Source organism: Halictus rubicundus, chromosome 11, assembly GCF_050948215.1.
Source record: "Halictus rubicundus isolate RS-2024b chromosome 11, iyHalRubi1_principal, whole genome shotgun sequence".
Taxonomy (NCBI): Eukaryota; Metazoa; Arthropoda; class Insecta; order Hymenoptera; family Halictidae; genus Halictus; species Halictus rubicundus.
Window position 1 is genome coordinate 15,608,088 of NC_135159.1, and position 17,308 is coordinate 15,625,395.

Below are 17,308 nucleotides of genomic sequence, written 5' to 3' on the forward strand. Positions count from 1 at the left end.
CAAACAGGACTTAATTAGCAGACCGCGAGACTTGATTACCAGCAAGAGGCAGAAGCCAAATAGAGGTGTCATTCTTCCTTTTATATGTTGGCGACTCACCCTCGTTCTTGTTGTTCCCGATGAGTATCTCCGTGTCCTTGAAGTCGGCCTCCTGGAGCAGCTCGAGCGGGTCCTTGGGCAGGAAGATGCCGTCGATGGTAGGCGCCGATGGGAATCCCAGGATGCCCCAGTAGCTGTTCCACTGCTGCACAGAGATGGCCCTGGCGTCCGCGGACCTCATGCACGCCATCACCCTGGCCGGGTTCTCCTGCAGCATGGTGGAGTTGCAGCCGCAATCGTCCACCAGGACCCGGGCGACCTCGTTCGCCTTTTCTCCGGTCATGTAGCTCCAAGGAGCGTTCAACGTGCCGCTCTGTAAAATCCCACGGCGCACCAGGCCCCGGGTGACGGGCGAGATCAGGTGCAGGGAGACGGAGCTGCCACCGGCGGACTCGCCGAAGATGGTGATCAGGTCAGGGTCACCGCCGAACGCTGCAGCATTGTCCCTGAGCCACCTGAGAGCCAGAGCCTGGTCCCACAGGCCCATGTTCCCGGGCGCCTCCTCGCTGTTAGCAAAATGTTGATTCAAATAAAGGAACCCGAACGCGCCCACCCTGTACTGCATGGACGCGATGATGACGTTGCTGGTGGCTGCCATGATGTCCGCGTCGTACACGTCCAAGGTGGCTGTTCCCGTCATGAATCCTCCGCCGTAGATCCACACTAGAAGAGGAACACCGTTTCTGTCTCCGTTGTTAGGCGGTTCCGAGCCCTTGTGCCTCAGCCTGAGCTTCTGCGGCACCCAGATGTTCAGGTACAAGCAATCCTCGGAGATGTTGGTGTTTGGATTCCACATCTCTTCGCCGGGGAACCCGGGAAAGTACTCGTACCTCTCCTGGATGCAGCTGTTGGGGAGCACCGTGGCGTTTAGCACGCCGTGCCAAGGTTCAATCGGCAGGGGTTTCCGGAACCGCAGAGGCCCTATGGGAGGCTTGGCGAACGGGATGCCATAGAAGATGTGCACCTCTCTGTCGAGCACCGTCCGGGAGAAACCACGGACCAAGCCGCTGGTAGTTTCTACCACCAAGGGATCATTGTGGACGTTCCCGTTCCTCTGCTGGGCGACGTTGGCCCTCGCCGAGCCCAGCAGGGCCAGCAGGATCAGCGCGGGCAGCCTCTCGGTCATCGCGTGCCCCTGGGAGCAGCCCTGAGAGCTGGCAGACTCAACAAGTTAGCGGGGAACCGGCTTCCGCGCGGAATCCCTTCTCCTCTGTCCACAACTCGGCGCCCCGTGTCTCTCTCTCTCTCTCTCTCTCTCTCTCTTCTCTTTCTGTGTCTGCACACACACCTGGGAGAGAGAGTCTCTCTTCTTCCGATTCACCGTGACCTTCCAGGGGCACACGCACCAACTAGCACACGCACGCACGCGCCCTCGATCACCCTTCCTTTTTTCAACCCTCTTCGCACCCCTAGACCACCACCGGCCCTCTCTCTCTCTCTCTCTCTCTCTCTCTCTCTCTGTTTTTCTGTGTTCTATTGTACCTGGGGTTACAGTATGGAGAACAGGTAAACAAGTTTCCGGGGATTCGATAAGGTTAGGCGAGATCTCGTCGGAGAGCGGGAGAATCGAGCAGCGATGATCACACGAGACTGGGCACTGAGTTTAGGTATCGCGCGGCGGCCGGCGAGCCGCGTTGCACGGGGTCGACTGATCGAGGAGAGGTGGCACGAAGTAGAGGTGCGCGCTGATGGCTCGCCAGCGATGCTGCTGGCAACAGTGCTGGTGCTGCTGCTCTAGTGGTGGTGGTGGTGGTGGCAGTGGTGGTGGTGGTGGTGGTGGTGCTGGTAGTGGTGGAGAGAGAGTGTCGGGCGGCGCACGCCTCGTGCCCCGTATCCACCGATGCCCATTCAATTCCCTTTGTTGCGAGTTTTCGAGCAACTCCGCCGAGACCCCGGGAAAGATTCGAGCCTCGTCTGAAACTATTCGAAAGACATCCCCGCACCCGCTACTCATTTAACTTTCCGCCAGTGCTTCCGGCGCTGGCAAGTTTTTTGATTGGGAGGGGCGAGGGACGTTGATCTACGAGAAAGTGCCAAAAGCGCCCTTTTCCTACTTTGAAACCCCCGGAAACCTTGCAATCCGAGGATCTTCCGTCTTTAATTGACGTCTGGAAAACTCAATTCGAGTCTCTCGATTCGTCTAGGAATTTTTTTCCTAGTCCCTGAGTGGTCGCAGTCGCAGATGCTAGTGGTTAAGGCAGTTTATATGGTGCGAGAGAATTTTTGGGTCACGTGTGTTCGAAAAAAAGCTTCGATTAGCGGCCGGTCACCCATCCTAACCGGACCCGTGACGGAGCTCGCTTTAACCTTGTGATCGAGAGGGAGATTACGACTCGAACCTGCGCCGAAACTATGTCGACGAATTAGTAAACGTGTCAATGGTACTTAAACTATCGACTCCGTGGATTTATTTGAAAATCGTGGACTCCGTGAGCGATAATTATGGATCCATTTGTTCATGGAAATGCGAACGTAGCGACGAAATTATGCTGTTTTCCAACGGCTGAAAATAGTCTGAAAATGGAAATTACAGAGCAGGGTTTGGCGGCGAAAATGTGGAAATTAATATTCCATTCGTGGTACTGCGAATATTATTTTAATGTATACTAATGTGCGCGCGCGCGGAAGCAACAAAAGGCAACTAAAATGAACGCAACGATACTTACGCAACATTTAATTTTCGTATGGGCCTGGGCGTGCCGCGGATTCAAAATAAAATGTTTCCCCGGTGAAAAGCATTGTTAAATGCATCGTCGTAAATTTTCAGTGAAAGGACATTGGTAATTAAAGCAGATACCGAGACCGATACAGATCCGTGTTATTTTTGCATACGGCGCCGACCGTGCTGATTATTCAAATAAACAAAAATCGAACAGGTTCCGGAAATAAATAAAATTCAAATTGCCCGGACAAGAGTCCCCGTTTTTTCAGCGTCACGTTGCTTCGCAAAATCGGCACTATTCTATTTTTTATTTTTCTCTGGAAAATGAGAAAGCGAGGGGGAGGAAAGCTACCGCAGACGGCTGGTTCGACACCCTAACCCATAACCAGGCCACATTTCACCCTTCGCCGTGGCAAACGATTTCGTTTCGTGGCAGTTACGGTCCGCTACCCTTCATTGTCTCGGAGGGGAGCTGAAAAAAAGGGAGTGAGCTTGTTAAAATAATTTGAACGTCAATGAGGAGGCGGCGTGAAGATTCCAAGCATGCGACACGGTCATCCATTGTGGTTGGCACTAAGCGTGACATCGTTAACCCTCGTTGAACCGATAGCTACTCTAACAGCTCGTGGCTGGGTCATTTCTGACCCGTATATTCATTTTCAAATATCTAAATATTTAGATTGATGTTTCAGAAACTTCTGATATTTTTAATGTTTCTCTAGATTTGTAAAACATTCACAGAGTATCTCAAGGTCCCTGTAGGACACGAAGGGCTCCAAGGGAGAAGGTGTCCAGCACGTTATTACCGTTGATCGTTATGAGAATGGATGAGAAAGGGGACATAGCCTGGCTGCAGAAGTTTCTTCCTCTGTCTTCCAATTATAATACCCGGGATTAATATTAATACCCCAGGCATATTTTTATTACGGTCAGAATAAGAGCATGAAAATATACGAGGAAGTGATTCACGCGAATACACACAGAGTCCTCCGGTTTTACCAGCCGCAATCCATACTAATTTCCCTGCATAATCTTTCGCCACGGTCGGGAGCAAATTGTTAAAATGTACAGGGACATTATCAATGATGCCTCCTGAATTCCTCTTGAATTGCAAAACACCTGGTAACATCAACAGATTCCAAATTCAAAATAATTCTTCCATTTTTCTAGGTAAAGGGCTAGGGAAAATAACTACGGATTGGGAAAAGTCACCAAAGGCTAGGGAAAGTGGCTAAGGTCTAGAGAAAAATCTGGGGACTTTTTGGGGTTCTAGGGACCAGAGAAGAGTCAAGAAAAATAATCTGGGAACCAGGATTTATTAAAAGGACGAAAAACTATGGATGACGATAGGGGTGGGAGGGAACTAGGAAAAGAAGGAAGAAGGATGGATGGAGGGGCCGCCCAGAGATGAAACATCGATTGATTTTGTTTCCGAGCAAATAGTTCTTTTATCTCGAAAGGAAACAAAACGTGAGGAACGAGAATCTTCGAGTTCTCTGTCTACAAGTGGAGCCGTGTCCTTTCTCGAAGTGGGCTGGGGGCGGAGGGACACTCGGAGGGAGGGGAGGCACACGTTCATTGGAATGTGGGCGCCGTTGCGCGACAATCAGCGAACTCTCCCGCCCCGACTCGTAGGAAGGGGAGAAAAACCAAGTTCCCGGCGCGAAAACGTTACGTGACGTCCCCGGCTCGGGATTCGACGCTTTGCTGGAAGCAGATCCGAGCTTCACGGCATGCAAAGACGTCCGGGATGCGTGATGTTATTAGTGGGAAGACCGGTCGACGCACACCCTGCATACCGAATGCAGTATCCGCGATTGCGATTGCTGTCTGCGACCGGCGGATGGATTTCTTCTCGGTGTCGGCGGCGGGAACCTTGAGGAAACACTTGAACCTGTCGGGGATGAAGGAAAAACGATGACCGAAAATGGAAGCGGGCCTGTGAGAAAGCACACTGAACTTTCATCGCGTAGAACAGCGCATTTCTAATCTTGCTTACCTCCAGATTCACGATTTTCAAGGACATCGGGGTGTTCTTTGATAGTGAAGAGGTATTTCCGTTAGCATCGTCTTGTAGCTGGCGAACAGACGAGTTCAACGATAGGTCGCATGCTGGGGTTTAAATTGACCACCGAAGAGTAAAAATTGAAAATTGATCAGCTGTTTTGAACCACTGTACTCGCATCTATTTTTCGCGTGGATTTTTCAGGAATCTACATGATCGGAATATGGCTTGTGATATATCGTTGAACTCGGTGTTTCACGAGCTACAATAAGACAGCCTTTAAATCGAGATACGGTAAAGCTTCGCTAATTGTCCACCCGTGGAATTTGCCCGAAAACACCATGACCCTTTTTCTGGCTGCATCGGTGGAACGTTGCCTACCAATTTACGTTAATGGACCATCGTTTCGGCCCAGCACCGAGGCATTACCGCACTAAGCGTCCGAGCGGAGACAAAAAGGACAATTCCAGGCGGAACCGAGAGGGATCGACAGATGCTGCTCGTTACACCAATTTCCTGGAGGGACGAAAAAACAGAGGGTGGGGGGAGGGTGGGAAGAAACTGGTAGGTAGGAACGAGCGTCCGCGGCCACGTTCGTCGTTATCCATTTTCAAGCCGTCCATTCTCGAGCGGAGCGCTTTTGTTCTAATCGCGGCCGACCCTGAAAGGCTTCCTCGCGGTGGCCAGCCTTCAGGGTAATCCCTCCGGTTCCCTTGCGCCAGATAGAGAGCTCCAGTGTCTCCATATCCGGGGATCGGGGATCCGTTGTTTATTATGCCGGCCTCTCTCTCGTGTCCTGGACCGGACCGTCGTCTCCCTTGTAACACCAATTCGAGCTCGCCTCCCAGATAATAATAGCGACGTCGCTCTATGGGTTTTGTGCGGGAGACCTTCATTTGACGTAGGAGACACGCTTTTGAACCCTTCGGGCCATGCGGGCTGAAAGGGTCGATTAAACAGCCCCTGGCCGGCTCCGTTTTCGAATAATTATGCAATACAACTTGTTCGCCGAGCGACGCCTTGTTCCTTGATTAGATTCCTGACGGCCTCGCTACCGGCGTCTCAAGGCCACGGGGAAGTAATCGGTATTTATAATCGTCACAGATCACCGAGCCTTCTAAATTCTTGCTTATCGGATAGCCGATGAAAACTGAATTCAACCGTGTATCGTATGTCACATTTCGACCGCATAGTGCCGCGTAAAAAAGGAATGAAAACGATGCGGCTCGAAACAGGTGATTATACTTTTCCAAATTTTACTCTACGGTGGTACGTTTGAAGACCCCCTTGCGACCTATCGTTGAACTCGTCTTCTCACCAGCTATGACTCTACGTCAATAGAAACATCCCTTTACTGTAACAAAAAATCCCCTGCCCATGAAAATCTCAATCCCAAAACGGACAAATTTCTTCAGGAAATTTAATCTATTCGCGCCGACAGGGTCCAGAATCACGGTTCTAATCATTTTCAATTTCCCGGGTCGACGGCGCGCCGCGGCGGCGGCGGCAGCGACTCGGGACATAAACTGTAGCCGCAATCTCGCCGCAAGAATCACACTTTGCATCAGTATTCCCATTCTGGGCGAATCGCTCGCTCGCCCGCCCGCCCGGTAACGTACGGAGAGGGCAACAGTTTCAGATTAGAGCAATCTCCTCGGGTAATGCAGGATCTTGAAGTTCGTCGAGTCGGCCATAAATCTTCGGCGAATCTTGAAGGGTTCGGCCCCATTAAATTCCAATCGATCACGGGAAACGCGCGGGCGTGGATTTTTCTAGCGGCGGCAACGGCAACGGATCCGCTCGAATTTTCTAGCCGACGCGACGCGACGCGACGTAACGCGCGGTCTTCTTCCCGGCTCGGTCCCGTTGTAATTCATTAAATTACATCGATTACACGCTCGGCCGAGCGTCGAACGGCGCGGCGGCGGGAGAGGGGAGTGGGGGGAACTTAATTGACGACTCGATTTCGCTGCAATGGATTCACGGCCGAGCATTTTATTACCTTAACCGGTCAAAGTGCCACCGGCACGTTCCTCCGTTACCCTTTTTTGTTTTTTATCTCTCTCTCCCTCTCTCTCCCTCTCTCTTCTCCGGTTCCTTTTTTCTGTCGTGCCGGCCTGCCCTCGCGCGCGCCTCCCCTAAGCCAACGGCCCATTTCGCCTCGCTCGTTTTTCCTCTTTAGCCTGACCGGGCACAGGGAACGCCGGCAACGGTGTCCCGGTTTTCGTCGAACGCTTTGCCGCCCTGAAAAATTGCCCGCGCTCGTGCCAAATGAAGATTTACACGCCGCCAGGCGTCGTCCGGAATGTCGCCGGCTTTGACCGGCCCGCTGACAACGGGCATCTTTGATCCTCTCGGCTAACTACCCGGCCCTTCATCCTCTGATCGATCCCGCACACCCTCCGATCATTATTCCTGGCCGATCTTCAAACAGGCCAGACAGCTTTTCGACGCTTTTGACAGACTCCCCCGGAATGTTAACTATTCTTTGAACGGGTACTTCTGTTGGCATAGTGTTCTAGGTCCTGGGAAGACCAGTTCAACTATGGGTCACTGATAGCCCACCCGTGAAACTCGCTGAAAACCACTTTAACCATCTCCCTGGCTGCCTCGAGCCTAATCACAAATAGACTCGTATGAGAAAATATCTAGCACCGAGGCGTTACTGTACCAAGTGTACAGGTGGTCCTTAAAAATGATAGAAAATTTCTACGCTTCCTGTTGGCCTAATCCACGCACAGGGGCTAAGAGCTCGAGGGAAATATGGAAGGAGAAGCACTTTCCCCGGATAGCTGGCCCAGGGTCAAGAGTTTTGAATACCTTCAGGAGCAGAGTAGTCGAGTGGCACTTTCTCCGTGCATCAAGGCCGTGCCGGTCCCGCAGGAGCTGATCAGTCCTGGAGGGAAGCGGAGGAGAGGCACCTGCACTAGGTCGTCGGTGGGAGGCTGCCAGCAGGTGGCAGGTTCGCTGCGTATCGATTTCTTACGAATCCAGCCGGGCTTGGAATCGCTGCAGGGCTGCTCTCGCGCGTGGAAACGGCCCCGAAGCGATCCTGAACCGAGCCACCAGCCTCGGCCAATCCTCCACCGTCTCTCTCTCTCTCTCCCTTTCTCTCTCTCTCTCGCTCTCTTTGCCCTCCCCCGGGGAAAATTAAAATAAGAGCACCCCTAATCTTGACGAGCCCATCAGCTAACGTCCCCCGGAATAATCGCAACGTGTGCAAGGGCTTGATTGTTCCGGCGCACCTGGCCGATTCGAGGACCCCCTATCAGCATGATTGCGATCTAATCGGTGCTCCAACAGGTGCAATCAAGGGCTCCGCGAACCCTGTCCCAGAAATTAAAAATTAGGGGTTGTCGAGGACCGAGATTATCTACGAGGAAGACCTTTAACTTGGCCTTCCCTTATCCGGGGATCTGAGATGCAGCGAATCGTTTTTCAAGCACGGGAACGCTTCGATAGTTGTCAATGTGTCGAATTTTATTCTTGGCTTTGGGCTCCCTGATCCTTTATCGAGGCACTACTGTAGTAACCTATATTTACTGTGTGTACAGTTGTGCCTCGCTACTAGTCCACGCGTTAAATTTCTCACCAACGTTTCAGGTGAACCCCAACGTTCTGTAAAATCATCTGATTCTTCACGTGTGATCATGTGTGAACTAACGAGGCGCTACTGTACGAGCGTTCATCGAAATCGATGAAAATCGAAAGAATCTGGTACGGTTTCGATCGACCCAGTCGCGTTTTTTAGGCATTGTGTGGATTTCCGAGAGACCGGAGGGATAAAGCATTGCTGAGTCGTCCCGACGAATCGCTAATTCCAAGATCCACTAGATGGTAGGATAAAAGAGTGCCGTTGGATACGGCTGCGAACCGTGGCAGACGGACTGGAAATAAACCGGGGCCGATGTGCAGGTCATTGTTTACGTCACCAGTCCCCGGCAACCTTTATTCGACGCCGCTCGTTCGGTGGTTCTCCTTTTATTCGCGCCTTGATTGACTGTACTCATTAGCGGGCTTGTGTTTCTCCCACTTGGCCGGCATCGATTTTTCATTTGCCCCGCGATAAGGATCTTCCGGGGTCTCAAACTCTTTCGGTGCTGCGCGTGATTTGTCTCGAAACCGCCCCACCCTTCGAGCCCCATCGCCATCCCCATAAAGGGGAGGGATCTGGTCACGGTGTCGAGTGTCGCGGACAAGAAAAATGATTTCCGCGAATTTACCTGAAATACCGACGCCCGTCCGATCGATAGCAATGTTGTGTTGTGTTTTGTTGTGTCGTGTTGTGTTATGTTTGGTACAGTTAAATCCAGATTTAACCATACCAAACATAGATTACCCTCGATTGTGTTTGATTTGGCTGTGTTGGGTTTGATCGTATTAGGTTTGTTTGCGTTGAATCTGTGTTGGGTTTGTTCATATTAGGCTTGATTAGAAGTGACCGTGTCGGGTACATTAGCGTCAGGTGTAATAGCGTCAGGTCTGTGTTCGTTTGAATTGCGTTTGATCAGGTTGGATTACGTTTGACCGTGTAAAATTGTAACCTTTTTCTCTCAGAGTAACATTTACCAACTGAAACTGTCTGGGTAAAGACGTTAGGCTTACCCTGCTATCGGAGGGTTGACCAAGGCGTCTTTCACGGATCTTTACAGAGATTATGATCTACAGAAGGATTGGAATCGAGGTAGCGAGGGGACACGGCCAACCAGAAGCGATACATCTTCCTTTAATACGATGTTAGGGGCAACCTCAGCTTATAGAGATCAGAAGCTGCTGGTTGGATCTGCGGTACGCCCGAGAGAGACGAATAGAGAAAGAGAGAGAGAGAGAGGGAGAAAGAGAGAGAGAGAGACTGGGCGAGAGAGAACGAGAGAACGAGGGAGGTGCCGAGTGAGGCTTATAAGAGGGAATGGTGTCAAGTGGCCGCTTAAAAAAAAACTCTTCTAAAAAAAGCAAACTTTTCAAAAGCATCATGTATTAGAAGGGCGCAGTTAAGAAGATCGTGGAGAGGCCACCGGCTTGACGTTTCTTCTCCTCGTCGATCCTTTGAAAGCCCCGAGCCAACCCGAGGCCTCTATACACCACCCCTGCCACGCGTTATTAAAATCATGGTCGAGACGAGTGCATCCGTGAAACGCTATGCGGCCACGTTGCTTAAACAGATTTGTTTCACTGTCCCAACGAGATCAGAATCACCTGCAAATCTAGCCTCGCTTGGTAGAAAATTATGACAAAAATACGGCGTGTTGCAGGCATCGAGATGCACGCTACAGAATTTTCTCAAATTTTCTGGCCGCAGATTTTTGGTGTCAAAAGTGAAAAACGAAAAATCGCTAAAACGGCCATATCTTCTACAGTTCGTTACCGAATTCGTTAAAATTTTTACAGCAGGTATATACTATTATGACTATTACCTCTGAATTTTTTAAAATTTTTCACTAAACTGTTTCATAGTTAAAAAAATTATGACAGATGACGTGTACGAATTTTTTTACATTCTTCGCTTCGTGGTCTTCGTGGGAGACTAGATTGAAAGACATGGAAGATTTTTATGCGAACGCGGTGGGGAGATAATTGAATGAAAATTAGCCAAAGACCTCAAATCCTGGCCAGCATCTTCGAAGATGAAAGTGGGGGGAAGGGCTCCGGGCCGGTTTGATCGACGGGTCACGTTGCCCGCAATGATCGTGGACCAAGAGACTAACGATTGGTCGGTTCGGCCGAGGGGACAACGAGTCACTTCCGCTGTCAATTGCGTGGCCAGTCCATTTGTAAGTAACTCCCGACGATTACCAGCAGAAGCGGCCCGCATCTTGTCACAGGATGCAATTCACGAATACCGTGGCTGCTCGTTTCGATCGTATAAATCGTCGACCGGCCGGCGATTTTGCGGGGAAACCGATCGTCCCACGTGGCCCCCGTAGGCCACTCTCCATCGTTCGTCGACGGGAACGGCGCGCAGTGTCCCCCCATCTCTACGCCCACACGCGGAATTAAAGTTCAAGGACGAACGTCAGCCTCGGCCCTAGCCAGCATTCCCATCGTCGCCGAGCGGCCGAACGCGGACCCGTCCGATGCCTGTCAACGCCGTAATTGAAACCAGAACACTGACGCACACCTCGTTCACCATAGAAATCTTCCCCTGACCTTTCCCATTCGAACCACCGGTGCCCCTCTCTTCCTGCGTCCTTTGAAACCCATGGTGATGTCCAGGACAATTAGCTACGTTCACTCGAAATCGATCTTTCCGGGTCTCAGTTCGTTTGGCCTTGGTTTCTTCAGGGGTAGGTCACATCTGGTCGGGGATGAAGTGTCTTGTTAGGTCTAAGCTTGTCTCGGTCAATTTTAAGCAGGTCTAGACTTCTGGCGTAACTTCTCGGTTAGGGTCCGCAAGCCAGGTCCGTTGGTTAGGGATGACAATTTAGATCGCTCGTATTTCTTGATATAAAAGTATAACAAAAATATGACGCGTTGCTGGTGTCGACATACACGCTACAGAATTTTTTCGAATTTCTCAGCTGGAGATTTTGGGTGTAAAAAATGGAAATCGAAAAATTAGAAAAACAGACGTAACACCTACAGATCATTACTGATTTCGTTAAAATTTTTGTAACACCTACACACGATCGTAGCTATCATCTCTGAATTTTTTCAGATTTTTCAGCAAGCTGCTTCATAGTTTAAAAAAATATCGAAGATGACTATATCGGAAAACCATAGAAGGACAATGGACAGATCTAGAAATTAGGTTCCATTGGGTTGAGCATATCGTAGCTAGGTTCCACAAAGTTAGGTCCATCAAAGTTTGTCCCGCATAAATTCGAAAAACATGTCGACAGAGGCAAAGTCATAGAGGATCGTTGGGGGACCGTCCGAGAAAGCCGTGGAAGAGGATGGCGGTTAGGGGAACGACGGTTTCACGGCCGGCTAATAAACGCCAGCGCCGCGGGCTGCTCTGCGAGCCTCCGTTATCAGGGTCCTCCAATTATTGGAACTGACGTGTACGCGGATAACGGCACGGACGTGTGCAGGCGGCCAGAAAAGAATGGTTTGACGCAAACAGCGTGTCCAGGCCTGGCCTCGAGCCGATATCCAGATATCGACGTGGAATTTTAAACGTCGGCGACGTCGTTTCACCTGTGTCCCTCCTCCTCGCGCCCCTTCATCCACCCTGGCTACCCTGACACAGTCCGGTGGCCCAGGGCGAAACAGTGTCTTTTGCCATGCAAAGCAGCCCTTGGCAGGACCGGTAACCAGCCATTGCGACGTTATTAGATCAGCCTGTACACCTGTGTCGTTCGTGGAATCTCGTGGTCGCGTTAAATTATTGCTGGAACCCGCCGAGCTCTCTCCCTGTACAATTTAAGAAGCCAGAAACAAGCCCGATCTATTTTTCAACGATACTAGTCCTCCGGAGAGCTTCCAGGCAACTTGCAAGCAGTATCGTTTAGCCCGACACAAACCCCTAACAATAATCTGATCTGGACCTAACCTGGGCTATCTGGCTTAGGTCAGGGGTAGAATTTTCAAACAGATGCTAAGAAATATTGATCCAGAAATTAGATGGAAATTTTCCGCTTGAACCCTTGGGAAAGACCTTGGGCCTTTTTCTTATAACTGTGCCATTGACGACGACTAGGTCTCCACACAGCTTTATTTATTAATTATATGTATTTCCGAAGGTACTTCTTGTGGACTCAGAAATTAATCGTTCCCTGGAAATTAAGCAATTATTTGACGACTTCGATAGTCTGGGTCAAGATAGACCCGGGCACCGGGGGGTCAACAAAAACGAATATTCCTGCACTGCTATGCTTCAAGAAGCCAACAGCTTCTGAGGGGAACGAAAAGTGGATCCGGGGCAATTACCGAAACCCACGGGGCCGGGTAAATCAAATTTTATTAGACACCGGTGACACGGTAATTCTTCGTGGAAATTTCAGGGCAGGGCCTCTCGGCAGGCAATGGCGCGGCATCGAAGCCGGAAATTAGCCGGCCGAAAGGCGAACGCAGACGTCCGCTTGGCTTTGTGCGGCTCGCACAAGGCCACCCTGAAATGGACCGAAAAGGATTTTAATTAAACGGCGCGGAGAGCGCGGCGGAGCCCGCGCACGGAAAAGTTTCTCCGTCCGTGCAGAAGACGTTCGCGCCCCGATGGAACATAAATTGCGCGCTAATAATCGCCCTTATTTTCCCGTGGAGGGGGGCCGTCATCTTTCTTCCCGGTGACGTCACGTACAATGCTTCGGAAGCGTGACCGAAGACCCTGTCCGCTGGAAAACACGATTTTCCATTGTTGTTTCCTCACAATGTGAAATACTCGTTGCCGGGGCATCGGGAAGTTGTAAATCTCGAGAAAGATGAAACAACACGGTGCCCTGAATGCACGGTTTCGATGTACAGTGATTTCTCGATATATGTCGCCAAGGCCTCGATGATGAGTGTCGCGGAATTATCCCCACTACCGCGGGGTCCTTTGCGAGGGGCCACGAATCTCGAGAGGCCTCGAACGTCGAGGAGTGTAAACATAACGCGGCTCGGGTATGCCTTCTGTACGATATATGACACTGACAAGACCCGTCTCGTTGACATATATCGTGAATTCACCGGAAAATCGTCTGAAACGGGTAGGGATCGTTGGAAACAAACGTTCGGCGGGTTTCTAGAGGCGTGGGGTGTGCATCCACGTGGCAACGAAGGCGCGCCCGCAACGGAAACGCATCCGAAGTAGCGTAACGTGATCCCGCGAGGGTTAAATGGCAGCAACGCGCCCGTAATTGAAGAGACCACGGAAATACCAGGGTGTCGTTAACATGTACAACGTGACAAGAGGCGCGGAGACACTTCGGGGCGCAATTAGGATCGAGCCTAAGCAAGTCCCGAGCCCCGAGCGAAACTGGGACAGAGTAAATAGACGAGGGCACAAACAGAGAGAGATAGCTCGGCGCTGAAGAAAAGGAAAATGAATCCTGAGCAACGTTCGCACAGGATCCGTATTGTACGCTCTTAATCGCATAGTCATCAATATCCTCGGGTCAAAAAATGGGTCAAGTTCCATCTTCAATGTAGCCAGGTAGGGCCATTAGCTACCTGTGATGGAGATTGAGTTAGGTTCCTGATTTGATATTTTTTCAGGCACGGGGTTGGGATGCTCAGGATGTAACAACGTGTCTAGGGTAGACCTAGCGGTACCTGAATCTATTTTGAGCAAGCTTCTTACCAACATCAGGATTCGGTCTCAGGCTGGGTTAGCTTCAGGTACCGAAGCTTGTCAGCTGCCACTAATTGGCTCCACGAATTTCGGTGAGTCTTATGGCCGTTCCTCGGGCTGTTGAAAGCCTCGAACCGAGCGTAGGACCCGGCGAATGTTGTAGTACGTTCCGATTAACGATTTAAGCGTCGGTGGAAGAATAGTCACGAAGTTACGAGGGCATCCGGTGTTGGGAGCAAGATACTCGCCGGAATAGGAATCGGCCAGGACGTTTCTTTCCACCAGGGGGAGCGGTGTTGCGAGACCGAGAAATTACGTTATACACCGGAAACGAGGTTTTTGGCGAGCCTCGGGAGAAAGGGGCGGCGGACGGGTCTGCTACTGCTCTGGTACGTGTCGTCACGTCCGCCCGTCGGTTCCCTGCCGCGAAATAACATGTTTATGCACGGAAAGAAAGGTTACGAGGCCTCCTCCCCCTCCCCACTCCCCGAACAGGATACCAACATCTAATATCGACGGTGGTACGGAATTTCAGGCGCGTGGCCGCCTTTCAGCGAGACGTCGTCCGCGAAACTCGTCCGACGGGCACGGACCCCGGGAAATAGACCCGACAGCGTTATCGAACATGTAATTTGATAGCCGGAGCTTTGACTCATCAGCGGAGGTTCGTGAAGCTCGGCCCTTGAATTGGCTTGTGGCCGGCTCGAAGTTTAATTGGAGGGAGCTAAACCTGATACCTAGAAAAGGTTCTTGACTCATTTTGGTGTTGTGCTAGTTCTTGGTTTATTAAGGGGTCTCTAGATGCTAGGCCTGGGATCTTAAGGCCTAGGATTTTTAAGATTCAGACTACTACATTAGGATAACAGCTAGACCCACGCTAGACCCTCTAATTCATGGTAGGCATTGGTACAATGTCAACACGACTCGGTCCTAATCACTGATGACTACCTCCGCTACAATTTTCTAGTACACCAGCTGTGTCTAAATTGGATGATTATGAGATTGATTTTTGAGATTCTCAAGATAATTCGAAGCTGAATCCTCCATCAGGAAATTAGTCACCGTCCTGTGCTCGGCGCTTGAAAAATTGAAGGTAGACCTACAAAGGCGGGGCCACCTAGTTTTAACGCTGCTGTCCTAAATCTTCGACCCTCGTCGGGCATGAACGCAAAGTGTGATGCGTCTTTGGAAATTCATGAAGAATACGGGGTTAATTAGCACAGTTAGTCGGGCCGTTGTTTTGTCGGGTAGCTATTAGCGGAGTTAGCGGGCTGGCCCGGAGTTGTTGCTGGTAAACATTCATGAGGCAATGTCCCGCAGACGACGACGACGACGACGACGACGACGGGAGGAAGGTTGCATCGTGAGTATCTCCGCAACTACGTAGCTAATTAGTTATCTAATCCGGCGTTAGGCGAGCCGAGCGAAGAGTTTCCGTCGCGACGAACGGGAATCACCGTTTTCATTTGCTGGAAATTAAAACGGACTCCCGGGTCGCCGTCGTCCGAGACCAGTGTATTTTCGAGCGGCTCGAGTAGAGAAATTGCAAGTTAGTCGGTTTGTTTTATCACCCACCCCTCTTCCCCTCCTTCACCTTCCACCTGTCTGTTTTCCAAGAAATAAAAATTCTCACCGCGGATTCGCGGAAATTGAGCACGAGTTTTGACGTCAACGGGGAAACGGGTCAAGCTCTTTAGCCGCGTAATTATTTCCAGAGGCCGGAAAAATGACATGCATGAAATGCTTGGACCGGCAACGCAGGCCCTCATCGTTTAACCGTTCCCGTTGTTCGAGGTAAGATTCGCCTGCAACGATTTTTAGAGCAACACCCAAGAACCCTGGTGACTACTAGTTGACTCGACAGTCCATTTTGGGCCCTTGTTGATTTTCTGGGATCCATCGTGCGATTCTTCAACCCTCAAGATCTACTTAACCATTCTTTTGGACTCTCGGTGGACTCTAAAGCCTATCTACGACCCGCAAGTATTTTTAAGGATCTCCTGCGGAACACCTAGCAGTCCGAAGACCTAACACTATACGCTATACAGCCTGCTCTATCAGGACCAAAGCTAAGCTATACCTGCGACGACGATCATTATGCCTATCTCCGGACCCAACCCGGACTGTCTAGCAAGTTCCCTCAGACATTGGCCAACTCCAAAGATTCAATTCAGACGATTTGAAAAAGTTAGAGACCCAACCCTAACGCGCTTAGCCCTTGCGATATTTGTAGAGCGACTGTTTGTAAACGGTTAGAGTGTAACTACGGGGCTAGACCTAGGGTATGAATATTCCTTGGAAAACGGCGGTTTGGGGTGGGGGAGGAAGTGGAAAGCAGCGTAGATAAGAACGGTTAGAGGATAGGGGCGAAACCCCGGAGATAATGGAGGAGTTGGTTGTCACGGATTGGGACTCGGGGTAACTCAATCCGGAACTTATTTCGTGCCGGATCTCCATCCGTTTGAGTACGTCGCGTCGCTCGTCGGCTGGGTCTCAAAGGGTCCGATTGTCGTCGGGGCGGTAGAACTTCCCGCGGAATTCGTGGGGGAATTATTTCGCGGGTGCAGCGGCGCCGCAAAGGGATACCCCGTGCCGAAAATTGTGCCACGGCTGCGCCGCGGTGAATTATTAATGGGAGCCGCGTCGACGGTTTCCCGTGGAACGGCGGGAGCGACGGGTATGCGCGAGTTTAACCTCGAGGAGAGGAGAGGATCCTTGGGGCGAGTTTCCTGGCTGTGCTGTGCTGGCTGGCAGAAAACTGACGAGTGTGTCCTGACAAGCAGCCTGTTGCGTGACCTGCCCGATCAATATCTGTACAGGCGCAACAACCGCAATCCGCCGCTCGTGTCTCCCTAACGGACCGCGTCCCGTTTCACACCCGGCGTCCTTTCTGTCGACCTTCCCTGTGTTCCTCGGCAAACTGGCTTTTCTGCTTTCCCTTCCCTTCGTTCCGAACGTTCCGGGCAACAGGGAAGGGTAGTCGAGTATTTGCCGTTTAAGGATCGCCCAATTGATTCCCCGGATCGAGGCAAGACTCTAAGAAGGACTGTTCTGAAGAACTGTATTAGTTCCCTGATGTTCGTTCTCGGTCCCAAATGGATTCCAGAGTCCATTATGAGTACCAGAGAGTCCTGAATAGCTGCTTGGAGGTCCAAGGATGATCAGCAACGAACCTCGGACATCCTTGAGGGTCCTATACGGACTGTAGATTCCACTGCAAGTCTCAAAGGATCCATAAGGATCGGTGCAAGCTCTCGAGGGTCCATGGAGAGTCTAGGAGATGTTCTTGAGAGTTCACAAGGGTCCTTGAGAGTACAGTTCTTTGTAGCGT

General features: G+C 50.9%; 1 protein-coding gene across 1 annotated transcript in view; it reads right to left on the bottom strand.

The window, feature by feature from the left end:
• Positions 1 to 1,809, bottom strand: part of Ache-2 (acetylcholinesterase 2) — a 90,785-nt gene extending 88,976 nt beyond the window's left edge. Inside the window, exon 1 of the mRNA XM_076796285.1 lies at positions 100 to 1,809. Within this exon, the coding sequence (XP_076652400.1) occupies positions 100 to 1,225 (1,126 nt within the window). The 5' untranslated portion in view covers positions 1,226 to 1,809. The remainder of the gene's footprint in view (positions 1 to 99) is intronic.
• Between the last annotated feature and the right edge of the window lie 15,499 nt (positions 1,810 to 17,308).